Source organism: Eulemur rufifrons, chromosome 7, assembly GCF_041146395.1.
Source record: "Eulemur rufifrons isolate Redbay chromosome 7, OSU_ERuf_1, whole genome shotgun sequence".
Taxonomy (NCBI): domain Eukaryota; kingdom Metazoa; phylum Chordata; class Mammalia; order Primates; family Lemuridae; genus Eulemur; species Eulemur rufifrons.
Genome location: NC_090989.1, coordinates 136,333,395 through 136,349,272, shown reverse-complemented (window position 1 = coordinate 136,349,272; position 15,878 = coordinate 136,333,395). Strand labels below are relative to the sequence as shown.

The 15,878-nt window shown below is 33.3% G+C and overlaps 1 protein-coding gene across 1 annotated transcript in view; it reads right to left on the bottom strand.

The window, feature by feature from the left end:
* Nucleotides 1-15,878, bottom strand: part of ZCWPW2 (zinc finger CW-type and PWWP domain containing 2) — a 140,969-nt gene that overhangs the window by 45,740 nt on the left and 79,351 nt on the right. Inside the window, exon 6 of the mRNA XM_069472020.1 lies at nucleotides 1,586-1,700. Coding sequence (XP_069328121.1) covers nucleotides 1,586-1,700 — 115 coding nt within the window. The remainder of the gene's footprint in view (nucleotides 1-1,585; nucleotides 1,701-15,878) is intronic.

Genomic DNA, 15,878 nt, shown 5'->3' with positions numbered 1-15,878 from the left:
ATACAGTAAAAAGCTGAATACTTTTCTAGAATCCACAGTAGATGCTAAGCAGACACAAGGATTAAATTGACTATTTTGGCGACAGTGAATAATGAATAATGAACCTGTTATGGTGAAGATTGAAATTTTGGAAGTCTGTTCATGCCCCTCCATTTTGGCTACTTCAAGGACAAAATGAAAGCCTTTAGGCATATAGCTCTTAGGAATGAGGCTAACTTACATAAAGTATAACATGTAAAAATCATCAGCCTTTCAGCAAGGCAATGAATTATTGCTACAAAACCAATCAGACATAACCCCTCTCCCAGAGTTTCTGGACAGGTAAGAATGCCAAAGGACTCAGATACAAATGGCCTGGCACACACAACAATGGCAAAGATATAGTTTCATAATGTATTGAGAGAGCAAATCTGCTGCTAGAGAGAAATAGATGTTATATAATTTTAAAAAGTAAATAACTATATCATTTAAAAGCATTAATGTTTAAAAAATTAAATGTTTCAAAGTTTATTGTGGTTAAAGAAGAGAAATCTATAGCCTGTGCAAGGCATAAAATTGTATTTGTGACAATAGAGTGAGTTCAAACTTTATTGCTAATAAACAGAGACATTATATTTTCAGCACGAGGAATAAAATCGTATTTGTGGTAATAAATATCTCTTCTCCAGGTCTCAGAATAAACCAGAGTAGTGTACTTGTCATTCTTTTCCTATTCTTTTCAAACCACCTATTTGCTTTAAATCCTAAACATAGGTGGCTGGGTTAAAATCTAAATTTTTTCTGAAATAAAATGTTTTTAAAAATATACATTAAACTTTTTCAAAGGAGAATAAAATATTACTGTCAGCACCAAAGGCCAGATCCTCTCATAATCTCTTTTAAAACTTAAGGTAATAAAGAGAGAATGGGTCTTATAAGATATAAAATTATGATGATCACTAAGCAGAAAAATTTTTAAACATTTATTTATTGAAAATTATCATTTTTATGTGATAATCACATTGTTTTTAAAAATGTGTCATGCCTACTATAATCTTTCAGATCAACTTATTTTAAAAACTATGTATAAACCATAATAGTTATGATTCAAGAGAATTTTCTTTGAAAATGACCTGAAATATTACCATATTTTTTCATCTAATTAAAAAAAGGTTGAAGCTTATCTTTTATTTGTGCTTTGAATTTATTTACATACATATAAAATATTTTGTTCCATAATAATATAGCATATCCAAGTGAAATCTTTGTGCCAGGAATATATTTTAAAACTGTGGTTTCCAATTTTGAAATATATGCTTTTGAAATACACAAGAGCACCTCTGTAGATAGTCTAAGAGTAAAGAAGATAACAGAAGCGCTAAAAACAATTTCTGCATTTAAATAAATCATATGTCGAGTTATTGAAAATAGTTTCAGAGGACAAAATACATGCTACTAATTCATACAAAAACTATTTTCTAATGGACAAAGATACATTATTTCCCTATGAAGAAAAAGAGACGATTTTTTTTTAATGTGCAACATAAAAACATACATCTGAATAAATCCTTATTTTAAAGTGATAAAGAATAAAAAACATACATACCCTGTTTTGATAGCCAGCACATTTCTAGTCTTTGTTCATGAGAATATCCATAGAGTAGGTATGCTTCTTGTAATGCACTTTTATACCACTTCTTTTTATTCTTACATTTTGCTGCCTGTGTAAATACAGAAAAAGAATAAAATTCATTTTTAAATATATAATATTGTTTTAAAATCCACCTGACTTAACTATTGAACTGGAACTTAATCTAATTTGGAGCATTGTAAAATATATTTCTTAGACTTTGGTATCTGACAATTATATTTCTTATTATTTTAGAATTTAGCAAAATTGTGAAAATTTTGCAAGTTAATAGCCAAAGGGTCAGATGCTTGGTTCACTAAGATAATAATGATAATATGATTCATCTTACACTTAGAAAGTTACAAAAAGTTAAGTTTCTCAATGTAACAAAGTAGTCAATATTAGTACATTTTATTAGTATAATGTTGATTCCCTTTTAGTGACAGTAATAATACTAAAGTGGTAGAAGTTCAAAAGCAAGTTATTTATTGTAAGGAAATTAATTCCATCCTTATCTAGTTTTGGTATGATGGCAGATATTAACATATTCATGTAAGTTTCTTAAACTTTCTGTGCCCAGTGTCTTTATCTGAAAAATGTGTATAATAACAGCACATACATCATAAGTTTTCACGAGTATTAAACAAAATAATAGATGATAGTTTCTGACATAGCAAGAACTCAGTAAGTTATTCTACTTGGATACAGCACATTTTCTAAACGTTTAGTTTTCAAAAATATAGGCTGTAAAGAAAAACAGAGTCAAAGAATCTCTGGTTCAAAAATGGCTATAAAAATTATCTAGTCCAATAATTTTTCCAATGTTCTTTTAAAACTTGACAAAAAAGATTTTTATAATGTTTTTAAGTGTTCAAATTTATATAACACATGCCATCATTTTCATTTTGAAAACTTTGCCAGCAAAAAGAATACAGGCAATTATTCTATTAATGTATATCTGCCACCTTTATAATAAGATCATATCTTTATCTCAGATGTATAAGATAGTTCACCCTTTACATAGAAATGCAAATCTATATAAGACCTATATTCAATTAATTCTGAGAATGAAATTATATATTTAAGGCTCTTTGCAAATGCCACAATATTCTTGAAATCTCCATATTAATAGCAACTATATGCTCCTACTACACTTAATAATTTCATTTAATAATTTACTACATTCTAGCTTGTATTATAGTTATTTGTGTTCATGACTGCCACCACCGATAAAATCCAAAGTCCATAAAGACAGAGGCAATAAATAATATCTCATCTTTGTATCTTCCACAGTACCCTAACATATCATTGTAAATTATATAAGCAAAGTGGTTGTTAAATTGCATTTGGTACTGGGCACTAATTAATTTGGCATAAAAGCAGTGAAACAACGTAATCAAACAAAAATCTACTTTTGTACACAGAATCTATACATTTAATTCATTATTTCAAAGGAAGAAAAGATAGGCAAATACAATTCAATAAACATTGTAAATTTTAAATTATTTTAGGAATCGAAGCTAGCCTTTGCAGATGTAAGACTTTCTGCAACTCAAATATTACGACATTGAGAAATTATAGTGAAAAATCATTTAAAAGGTTATACAGTACTAAACAGTTACTATACTAGCCCCTATATGAGTAGTTTAAGAAAATAGTTAAGAAAATTTCTTGAGAAAAACCAGTGTGATACAGTTAAAATAAACTTTGGCGAGTTAGGGGAGCTGAAAAGCTTTGTTTAAAACTTTTGTCTGGGAGTCTTTAAAAACATATCAGTAGGTATGTGCCACCTAGTGGCAATACAAGTTAATATCTTCTAAGGAACTCAAAAAGCTAAGGCTCTGTTTTATAAAGAATTTCAGATTCCAGAAATCAGGCTCAAGTGTTTATTGTATTTTTAAACTAGTTTCTTTTTTTTAAATTGAGGAAGTGATAGGTGCAAATTACAACAGTATAGAATGTGCCTTCCTTCTCTCCCAGGTACTGTTTCTCCCAAAGGCAACCATGATTACCAATTTCTTTTATAGCCTTCCAGAGATATTGTATGCATTCATATAATTTATATAAACATATATGTATATTTATATAATGCTATGAATAGTTATATATACTTGAGTTTTAAAATTTCTTGCATATTACTTAATTTATTAATTCCACATATCCTCAGGATCCATCATTGTTAAAAGCAGACAAAGTTTACATTTTAGCCTGTGAGAACAGACAATCTACAATAAGCATAACAAATAAGTTAAGGCTAAAATATATTATAAGAGGTGATAAGTACTATGCAATAAATAAAAGGTAAAGCAAAGTAAGGGTGATCACGAGTGCTGAGGGGTGGTGGGTAGAGTGGTCTGGGTGACAATCACTGAAAAGGTAACATTTGAGCAACGACCTCCCTGAAGGGGGTCAAGGAGTTAGTGATAGAAACATCCAAGTAAAGAGTACTCCAGGCAGAGAAAAATCCTCTAATGTAGGAGAATACAGGTATATTAAAAAAGCATCAAAGAATACAGGGTAGCTGTGTCTGAATGATGAAGAGAGAGAGAGCAATGGGAAATGATTTCAAAAAATTAACAAGGGCCAGATCATTATGGAGGTCCTTGCAAGCCATTGTAGGGTTTTTGGCTGTTACTGTGAGTGAAATGGGAGCCATTGCAGAGTTCTCAGCAAAAGAATAACATTTGATTTGATTTAATGTTTTAAAACAATCATTGTGGTTGCTTTGATTAGGATGGGCCATACAGAGGCAAGTGTGGAAGCAGGACAACTATGCATATTAGAGGCTATTGCAATAATCTGTATAAGAAATGATAGTGGTAGTAGCAGCTACTGTGGGAAAAAAGTATTAAGATTGTGGACCTAATTTGAGAGTAGAGCAAAAAAATTTCCTGACTAACTGAAAATTGGTTGTGAGAGAAAGAGAGGATGACTCTAGGACTTCCAAACTGAGCAGGGGGAAGGATGGAATTTGCTATCTACTGACATGGGGCAGGTTGCAAGAAAGTGAGATTTGGAGGAACATAAGAGTTCAGATATGTTGAGTATGAAATGTATCAACATTCAAGAGGAAGACAATTAAGACATCCAAGTGGAGATGCTGAGTAGCAGTTGGATAAGGAAATTTAGGAGAGAAAACTTGAATGGAGATAAAATTTAGGAATTACACACACATACACTCACTCACACACACGCACGCACACAAGCACATGGCATTTAAACTTAAGTCAAGAAACTGGATGAGATAACCAAAAGAATGACCTTTTTTCCTTTGGGTATATGCCCAGTAATGGGATTGCTGGGTCAAATGGCAGGTCTACTTGAATCTGTTTAAGATACCTCCATAATGCTTTCCACAGAGGTTGCACTAGTTTGCAGTCCCACCAGCAGTGTATTAGTGTTCCTGTCTCTCCACACCCACGCCAACATGTGTTGTTTTGGGCATATACCCAAAGGAAAAAAGGTCATTCTGTAACAAAGGCACGTGTACCCAAATGTTTATAGCAGCACAATTCACAATAGCAAAGATGTGGAAACAACCCAAATGCCCATCAATACATGATTGGATTAGTAAACTGTGGTATATGTATACCATGGAATACTACTCAGCTATAAGGAATGATGAAGATACAACATCTCTATGGTTCTCCTGGAGAGAGTTGGAACCCATTATATTAAGTGAAGTATCCCAAGAATGGAAAAACAAGCATCACATGTACTCACCAGAAAATTGGTTTCCTTGATCATCACCTAAATACAAATCTGGAAACGACACCAATTGGACATCAGACTGAGGTGGGGGGTGGGGGAGGGGATGGGGGTATGCCTACACAATGAGTGCATTGCGCACCGTTTGGGGAGTGGTAACACTTGAAGGTGCTGACTCGGGAAAGGGGGGGTGGGGAAAAAAATATGAAACTATTGTTTTTAACTTGCACTGTTCACTTAATAATTTATCATGAATATTTCCCATATTATTTCATATCATTGTACAAGAAATAATGTATACATTATGAGGACATACTGTATCTAACAAGATATACTGTTAGACTCTTTGATTCTGTAAAATTAAATAAAAAAAAATAAAAAAAGAAAAAAAAAAAAGATAACCAAAATAATGAGGAAATAGATGTATGTATGTTGCTCTGGTGATGGACATTTAGCTTGTTTCTCATATTATGCTATTTGAAACAATGCTGCAATAAAAAAAATTTTGTCCATATGTCATTTTGCCCATGTGAGAGTTTACTGAAAGATAAATTTGTAGGCATTGAATTACCAGGTTTAACGTATGTATATTTTAAATTTTGGAAGCTATTATAAAATCACTCCTGAACAAGGAGGTCACAGTTTGCAATGCCACAAACAACATATTTCCCTACACCATGCAGAACATTTCTGTTCCAAACTTTTAGATCTTTGTCAAACTTTTTAAGAGAAGAATGGTATTTCCTTCTTATTATCCTTTTTATTTCTTAAATTAAGCAGTTATGAGTAATTTTTCATATTTTTAAAATCCATTTATATTTTCTTTTATATGGAATGACTATTCAAGTCCTGTGTTCACATTAATTTGTAAAAGACTTTCATATATTAAAGAAAATAGCTCTTTGCTATGTGTCACAAATATCTTCCTGTTTATCATTTATCTTTCAGTACATTTGTATTTTCTTTTTTATTTATGTAAATCTTTCATCTATCTAGAATTAGTTTGAATGCAAGTATGAGGTATAGCTCCAACTTTGTTTCCTAAGTAGCTAACTATTTGTACCCATACCATTTATTAAACAATACAACCTTAATCATTAACTATATGTCCAAGTACTTTTGAATTTAGTTGTGGTCTCTCTCTATTAATCTGTCAAATCATTATTAGTACCAAACTGCTTTAACTATTGAAGCTTTATTATATCTTTTATCTTTTATAGGCCAACTGTCTCTCGTTAAATCTTCGTACAAATTTTAGAATTAGTTTGTTTAGTTAAAAGTCCTGTTTTTTTAAAATTGAGCTTGCATTAAAATTAATTTAGGGAGAACTGACATCTTCCATATTAAATCTTCCAAGAAAAAGAGGATTATATCTTTCCATTTACTCAGGTTTTATTTTCTGTTTCTTAGTAGCATTTTAAAGTTTTATTCATACAGATCTTGCAATTGCTTCTTAGGGTTACACCAGTGTATTATAGCTTTGTGGCTAATATAAATGAGAATTTTAATCCCTTCATATTTTCAAACTGGTTAATTCTGTATAGTAATTTTATAACCTGACACAAAACTGAATTTTCTCATGGTTTTTAATGATTTTCTATTGTTTAGAATAGTTTTGTTTTTAATAGTTTTTCCATTTGAGTTCCAGGGGTTTTCCAGGTATGCAATCATGTACTAATAACAATTTTGCTTCATCCTTTCTTGTATGTGCACTTTTGCTTCTTACTTTGGCTAATTATATTAGCCAATTAGACCAGGAGAATATTAAAAAATATGCAATTCTACATGTTTTAAAAATCAAAATTTCCCACCTGGCTGGGCGCAGTGGCTCACGCCTGTAATCCTAGCACTCTGGGAGGCCGAGGCGGGAGGATCGCTCAAGGTCAGGAGTTCGAGACCAGCCTGAGCAAGAGCGAGACCCTGTCTCTACTAAAAATGGAAAGAAATGATCTGGGCAGCTAAAATTATATATATATAGGAAAAAACTAGCCAGGCATGGTGGCGCATGTCTGTAGTCCCAGCTATCCAGGAGGCTGAGGCAGGAGGATTGCTTGAGCCCAGGACTTTGAGGTTGCTGTGGGCTTGATGCCATGGCACTCTAGCCTGGGCAACAGAGCGAGACTCTGTCTCAAAAAAAAAAAAAAAAAAAAAAATTCCTACCTGAACAACCAACTTCTCCTCTAATTAAAATAAAATAGTCAAATAAGTTCATGTACTTTTCAAGACCTATTGAAATGATTCACATTTATTTAATTGAATTATTTTGCAGAAGCTACCAAAAAAAAGTATATTTGTAATCATCTTCATAAACTTGGCTCTCTGAGACGTTATCATAGCTTTCAATTGGAATCTTCCAAGGAAAGGCTTGTGAGTTGGCAAGAAAGAGACAAAAACTCAGTATCTCACTAAACATAATAAATTCATTCCATATACTAATTACTAGGATAAAGTTTGTGAAGGATTAATGAACATCATGCTTGAATGAATTACAGTAATAACATTTATAATTAAGTTCAATTTAAAAATACTATAGCATTTAATGAGATGAATGTTCAACTTGAAAATTTACATTTTAGAAAAAGTTAACAAAGGAAACAATGTTTCATAAATAAGCCCAAGCTAAGGGTAAAAACTACCTTTAAAAAAATTTGTCTTTTGAAAGCATGAAAACATTTATGTTTTTTTTTTCTAGCTAGCAGTCAAATAGATAATTAAATTCAGATTTAACAAAGAATTGTTCAAAGCCAAATACTATTCAAAATAGGACTCGAGCTTAAGCAGAAGGTAACCGCCATTCAAACTCAACTGGAATCTAGATGTTTCTGAACCCTTGGCTAAAACCTACCACTGTTTCTGTGACTTTTCTAGTAAAACTCAAACAATAAAATGTCCTCCAGTTATTTTAGTCCCCCAGAATTCAAAAACTAACATGTTTGCCACCATGTTAAAGACAAAATTCCAAACTTCATTTCAAGTTAAAATCACTCTCGTGTTTCACAAGCTAAAAGCACACTTCAGGTTGGTGGTTCTCATCTTCCTCATGCTTCTCCTTCTCTCTCCCCATCTTCTGGGTTCTCTAGGTTTGAAAAGGTTAGCTACAGGGAACAGAAAATAAATTGTAGAAAATGTGTTTATTTGTCTGCTACCATGGCAGTCTGGGGTTGGTATTTTCAGGGCTTGAAGTATGCTTTATTGTCGGGTGCTTTGTGGGTTCTTTTGTGAGTCCTGTCTCCCAACTAGGAACATCTGATTGCAACTTCCTTAGCAGGGCAAATGTCTTTGTGTAAGCTAGTTGCTTTCAACCCATATCCTATTACCATTTTCCCACATCTTCCTGCTTAGGTTGCACAGGGGCAGGGAGGCCTTTTTTGTGGAGACCCTTTTAAAATGACCCCTGACTCTTTTCTCATGTTGTCTGCATCATTGTTCCCCCAAACTATGGGAATGCTGGCCATTCCCAGTGCCGCCATCTCACTTCAGCTGTGATAATCAGAAAGTGTCACCTGTAGATTTCTCAGGGGGAAGACAGACACCAGTATGCCATGTTGCTCAAGCTCCAGGGTACATGCATCAAGCATTCAAAAAAAAAAAAATAAAAAAAAAACCCTTGTACAACACATGAGGTAATGGAAAATGACCATTTCCAATGACCATCTTTTCCAAAGATGGTGAGTGAGGAGGTATAGGGAAAATACCACAGCACACCAACATTTTGTCTGAAGAAATATCTGTATGCTCAACATGAAAACTTTTATATTCTTATGTAAATTGGGCTTAGGGGTGCCAAGCCAGTTTTGGCACCTCCCTTTGTAAGTCTTGCATACATACTATTGTATCTCACTTTGCAATGTGAAAATAATTGGTTTTGTCTTCAGCTTGAAGTCCTTAAGATATATGTCTTTCACCAAAATCAGGGTACTTCTAATAATTTTAGAACTTCCAAGTTAGTTTATCTCCCACCCCAAAACAAAACACAGACAAGCTTTAACATATGCTTAAGAAAGAAATTTTCAAGGGAGCTCTTTAGTAAACTTCCAAGGAGATAAAAGCTTATAAAGTCAAGGATTAAGATCAGTGATATCAAATGATTCTATAGGAAGGGGTGGGCACCATGATCGTCAAATTCCAGTAAATCCCGTGATCCCAAGAGAGGATATTATATCCTTTATTATGTCTATATTACTTTGGAAACTTGAGTTTTCTCAATCAGTTTTATTAAATTTTGGGTAGAGGGAAAAAGAAAGAGAAGGAAGAAATTTGGATTTAAAAATTTGTGTAAACTTCTGAGTATAAATAAGATGATTCTTGATAGATGAATAAGCATGAAAATGTTTGGAGCAAGGATGAGGTTTGAGACTAAACAGATGGCCAGACAGGGAAAGATACTACCCTATCTCTGAGATAATTCCTAGCTGTGTGCAAAATTGAGAAGTTTGTAAACCACTGTCCTATGGGATTTTGTTTCAGTCAGGTGTTATTGGTCAACCAAAGGCCTTAATATTATTTTTCCATTTCCGAGAGTTTGAGAAGGCAGTTGAATCCCTTCTCCGTAACTTGAGACTCACTCAAAAAAGGTTTGTGCTATCACTGCACACTAATATGGACTGGCAAATTCAAGGAAAAGAATACATATGGGTTTGTCTAGCCAGCAAGGCCAGTGGAGAGAAATACGCCATCTGGTATAAATTCATGTCCTCTTTTGCTTTGTATATTAAAATGTTTTCTCCACATAAGAATTAGTCAAGATACAATAACCTGGGGTTGTAGCAGGATAAATCTTACTCCTCAAACTTAAATGTGTAAGCAATGTCACATTACCTTAATTTTGCTAAATCAGATTGAATGTAACAGACTTCATCCAACCAAAATAAGAAGAAATTTGATTTCAATCATTTTGGAGCCACTCTTTACTTTCTTTTGGATCACATAAATTAGAAAAGGCATTATCCCTGAAAGGTGCTGCCTGAAAAGGGAGGGCAGATGGCTACTCTTCAGCCCATCATGGTTACATGAATAATATCTTTGTTCAGGTTCCTTGAAGTCAGGCACCCCAAGAGCTTCTTTGCCACACCTGGACAAAAGAATCTTTTCAGTGGCTGGGAGCCTTGATGGCATGGGTTCAACCTTCCTGTGTGCCCCACAGTGCTATTCTTCTCTGAGATACTGCCACTTGCCTAGGGCACTGACAGATTTTTGTCTTTTGTCCTCTCCCAAGTCTGAGAGAATATCTTCTCTGCCTTGCTGTACTTGCCTCTCCCTCTCAGAGGCATTGGACTCTCTGTTTCCAGTCCATCCTGCCCACCCTCAAGGAACTCAGATCAGGAAAAGAGGCCAGCCCTTCTTTTAGCCCCCATAATAAAAAACTCCCCTGAGACATGGGAATATAAGGGGCCTGGCTACTTTATGGAATATAAGAGAGGGAAAAATACAATCAAAACAAGAATTATTATCGACCAGCCACTGGTGTTTGGTTATCTGTAGGAAGAATGTCATAGCTGTGGGGCTTTCGATATTTGGATAGGGAAGTGGTAGTCTTTCCTTCCACCCCCACCCCTTGTGTCCCCCATCTGCCTATTGCTCTCTCCTAATTTTTCTGCATAGTACTCAGAAATAATTAATATGCTGTATCTTTTTCTTATTGATTTGTTTACTGTATGTCTTATTCCACTAATTTAAGTCTCATGAGGCTATTGAATTTTGTCTGTTTTGTTCACTTCTGAGCCTATAAGAGTCAAATAATAGGAGCTCAGTAAATATTTATTGAGCACTACACATAGATATATTTTGTGCAAGGTGGCCTGAGTAAAACCCCTTTAGGAAACTGGAGATGAAAATGAAAGGCTGCTACATTTTAATCTTGAATTATGTGATTATTCCCAACAAAGATAAAAGAAAAATTTATAAACCCGATGACCATCTGGTATTATAGTGATATTACTTCTAAAATAATATAGAAATTCATTTTTTTGTATAAAATTTAGATCTGTAAAGTACTTCATGCACCACTGATATATCCTATAATATTAGTAGCATTTTTTCTTGAAAAAATGTGTCTAATTTCAAGTGCTAATGTTATATAAAAAATAGTACCTAATTTTAAAACTAAAGTAACTTAATCAAATGCTTCTTAATATGATCTATTTGGGGGATGGTAGAACCTAATTACAATCCTTTAGGCACAATGACAACATCTGCAATCTAAAAATATCAATTCAAATTTTGATTAATCAATATTAAAGTTAACTGCAAATACAAGTACTTACAATTTAGAAAATTTATCTTTTAGATACAATGTTTAACATATAGTAAAAATCTGGAAAATATAAATCATATATACTTAGAAATTGCTTTTATATGCTTCATAAATTCATTTAAAGACTTCAAATATTGACCATTCCTTAAATTATGTCTTACATAATATGCCTTTAGAAATATGGGGATATAAGTCATAGATTTCTTAATCTAAAGAAAAACAAAATGTTTATCCTTTGAAATGCATCTCTGCTAAATGTTTGAGGACCAACAGTCCCACTTATTAAGTACTCTGCCTGGAGATTTAAATTAATTGATGCTATTTATATGTTCAAAAATGGAGCATAGCTCACTGACTCTAACCATGTATTGGACTGATGCATCATTCTATTTACTATTGTGCCAAAGCTATCACTCTTTTTCTGTGTTGGGCAGAGCATTTTCACTTAAAGCAATTCAATAGAAAGTTAATCACCATATCATCTTGTCTTCCTTAAATTCTATTTCTGCAACACCAACCAGTAATCCAGACAGTAAAAACATTCCTGTTTCTTTAATGCAAACTGGAAGATAGCCACATCACATCCATGTGCAACAGAGACTATAGAGCTATAGCTTTAGTCTCCTTGGCTTCCTATAATATCTACCTTCCCTCTCACCTGTCATGTTTAACATAGGTTCATATAATCTTTGTATACTCAACTCTGGATTATTTAGACAGCTTGTTCAATTAATGAATACTTGAAGCAAATATTGCTTTTAAAAGCTTATTAACTTGTTGCTTTTGTTCTAAGTTTCCTTTAGACATAAATAGTAACTTTGCTTATCTAACTTAGCAGGATTTTAAGATCAAAACAGCTTATGTCCCCCATTCCTCGCCACTGGAAAGTGTGAACCAATAAAGCTGACCAAAAAAAAAGGTCTAGCACTGTTTAGTGTGATCCTTTACATCAGATTGAGAGAGAATATCAAGAATGCAATGAGCACCAGAGGAGAAATTGGGCAAAACAAAGGAAGAAGGAAATTTGAAAGTCAAATCTTTACAGTGTAATTCTATTACTTGTCTTGAAATCCTAGAAAGTACCAAAACAGGAGACCAAACTCCTTACTGGGTGCTCTCTGCAACATTGTGCATGGAGATAGAGGGTAAGGAAACCAAGCAGTTTAAGATAAAAATGGCCCCAATGGATAAATCTGAAAAATCACAGGGTACTAGATAAGCTTTTTTATTAACCTAGACTTTAGCATGTATTTACTAAGTACTTTGAATATTTAAGCTCTTTTCCTATCAAGATGGAACAGATAACTGCTACACATGGCATGTTTTTTAAAAAGGACCTCCAGACATTTTAGGTTGATCCATTATCTGGGGTGACATCCTTTAGAAAACAATTTTTATACCACCAATATGTCAGTCATTTAATGTAATGAACCTGAAATCAGACTTTGAAAAGAGAGAGAAAGTGAGAAGGTTTCAGTAGTCATAGCCGGGAGAAAATCAAGCACCACCAAAGGGAGAAACATATTTAAAAGGACAAGGGAATCTAATGTCACAATTTTGCCCAAAATTTGCCTGGCCTCTTTAGTATCATAAACTCATAAACACATTTATACATTCTACAAAGTAAACACAGTAAACATAGTATACATTCATATAAATATTTCCTTCAGCTAATTCTAGTAACATAGAGAAAATAGGTTATTTGCGGGGAAATAATCTGCTATGAAGTGGTTCTTGAGATTCACTGAGCAAACAGGTTTGGGAATGTGTACTTTTAAGGAGCTCTACAGCAGAATGTGATGACCAGCAAGTTTGGGAACCAACAGTAGAGCAAAACAAACAAACAAACAAAAAACCCTAAGACAAAACAAATCCTGGCATCAGGATACTATTTGTATTAATAATAACCAGTTACTGCTAATGTTACAACGAAATGAAATAATTTCTAGGTTTTAATGACAGCATGAAGAGCCCCTATGTCCACTGCAAAAAATCAACAAGCCAAGCACGAAGAAAAGGCCTTTAAAAGCTTTGTCCAACTTTGAAAAACCCTGGTTAAAGGTTAAGTTAATTAATCAAGTTGGCTGAATTAACAATAGGAGAGCAATAAGAAGGACTTTGTGGTTTTCCAGTTTATAGATGATAGCTTATTATTTTGGTATGTTTATAAAGATTAGAAACAGATGGCCCATGTAAATTTCAAGCAGGTTGACATATAACATAAAAACCTGGAGTTTGTAATCATAAGATCTGGGCTTGAGTCCCAGTTCTCCTGGTGGGTGACCTCAGGCAAGTCACTTAACCTGAGCCTCAACTTTCTTAACAATGACTGAAGATCACAGGGGATTATTATTTGGTCTCTGTAGTCCAAGAAAATGAAATAGGAACTCCATTCACTATAGGGAGGAGTTGACTGAGCACATATTTCTATAGGAGGCTTATTAGTTTAAAATCCTAGTATTACTATTTTTAACTTACTAATTTATCCAATGCCTACATAGTACTGCCAGGCACTATCCTAAGCACTTCACATATAACTTATTTACCTTTCCAACAGCTTATAAAGTAGGTACTATTATCCTCATTTTATAGATGAAGAAATTGAGGCATGGAGTTTAGAACTTGCCCAAGTTCACATACCTAGTAAGATGGAACTGGAATTTATACACAGGCAATCTAGCTCCAGAGTTTGTGTGCTTAACCACTACAAAATGATATTTCACCACAAGGCAATTCTGTTGCAGGTATCTCAAAGATGGTGATAAAGAGCTCTTAGCTCATAGCATAAAAAAATGGTGTTCAAAATGATAGGAAACTGCCATATGGCATTTTCTATATCAGGTCATTTTTATGTTGCTTAGGAAAATTTTTTTCTAGGGTTATTAACCAATAGTTAAAAATTTAAATCACCACAGAACTATACATTTAAAAATGGTTAGAATGGTAAATTTTATGTTATGTATATTTTAACACAATTTTTAAAAAAGAATAAAAATAAATCACATTTATTGATTGTACACAGTTTAAAAATATTTTATATATTCTGATTTCAAGTTATAAAATTTTTATTTTGCAAAAGTATATGTATCATTAAGTCCATAGCAAGAAAACAGTTGTATACACCACTATGTGAAAATGGTAGCCAAAAATTTGTAATATATTGATGAATATAGCACAGGAAGCAAACGAAAATTGAGTCAATAGATAATTTTTAAGGCTGGTGCTTATCTAATGTGCTGTTATCTCCCATTGCTCTATCCAAGCTGACTGCTTCAGCTAGGGACATTAAATAGAACTTGGAGAAATGTACAGGTTTAAATCAGCCATGAAAATAAGCATGTGCTCATTTTCCCTGAGCCTTAAAAAGTCAGGATTGGCCTAAAGGATTTTAAGCAGCAGTATTAATGGATATCAAGACCCGAACCTAAAAGAAGGTTAACATACTGGATGCTATTTTCTACTCCACATTTGCTTGATTTTTACAGAATATGAGTCTATGGGAAAACATTGATTGTATTTATTATAGACAGATGCTCAGATTATATGCTTAACAGTAGAATCATAAGAGCAAGTAGGAGAAATCTAAATGAAGAGGATGGTTAAATATGTGATGCAAAATCAGCACTTATTCTGTGAGCTAAATAAAATGGTAAAGAGTTGATAATTCTGAAATTTATCTTCAAAATTAGTTTAACCAGCATTGTTTATGGTTTAGGGATAATGGGTTTCACCTAACATGGACTGGTCCTGATCCCTTTGCAAGAAGATACTTAAAAATAGGGTGGGGGAGAATTAATGAAAAAACAAAAAAAGAAAGGTTAACATATGCAATTGTAGACTTTCAGTTATATGATTATGAGTTTTGAACTTCGCCATTCCCTGATGGAAGAATGTACCAAAAAGTTTCTCTATAGTTATTTACTATTTTAAGCACCCTAACATAGAAGAATCATCATAAGGTAATATTACTTGTAAGGGAATGACTCTGTGGGCAATTTAGTAAGCCTTCTATGTTGGCTTAAAAATAATGATCTGACTTATGGTTTCTTTAACAGAAAATAAGCACTTTTAGAAAATTGAGAAAGCTATATATTGGGATTTCTTTAAAAATAATATTGCTGTTTCACTGAGAAGTCAATATGAGAAATCTAGGTGATACTTAATACAGTTTTCTTGCAATTGATAGTGGGAAAGGTCGCCACCTGTCCCATCCTTTATAAAGTAAGCGAAATTGGTCATATTATTTGGATTTGGACTTTTAACTTCGGTACAAGTTCCCAGTTATCTAAATTCATAAGAGATGAAGTC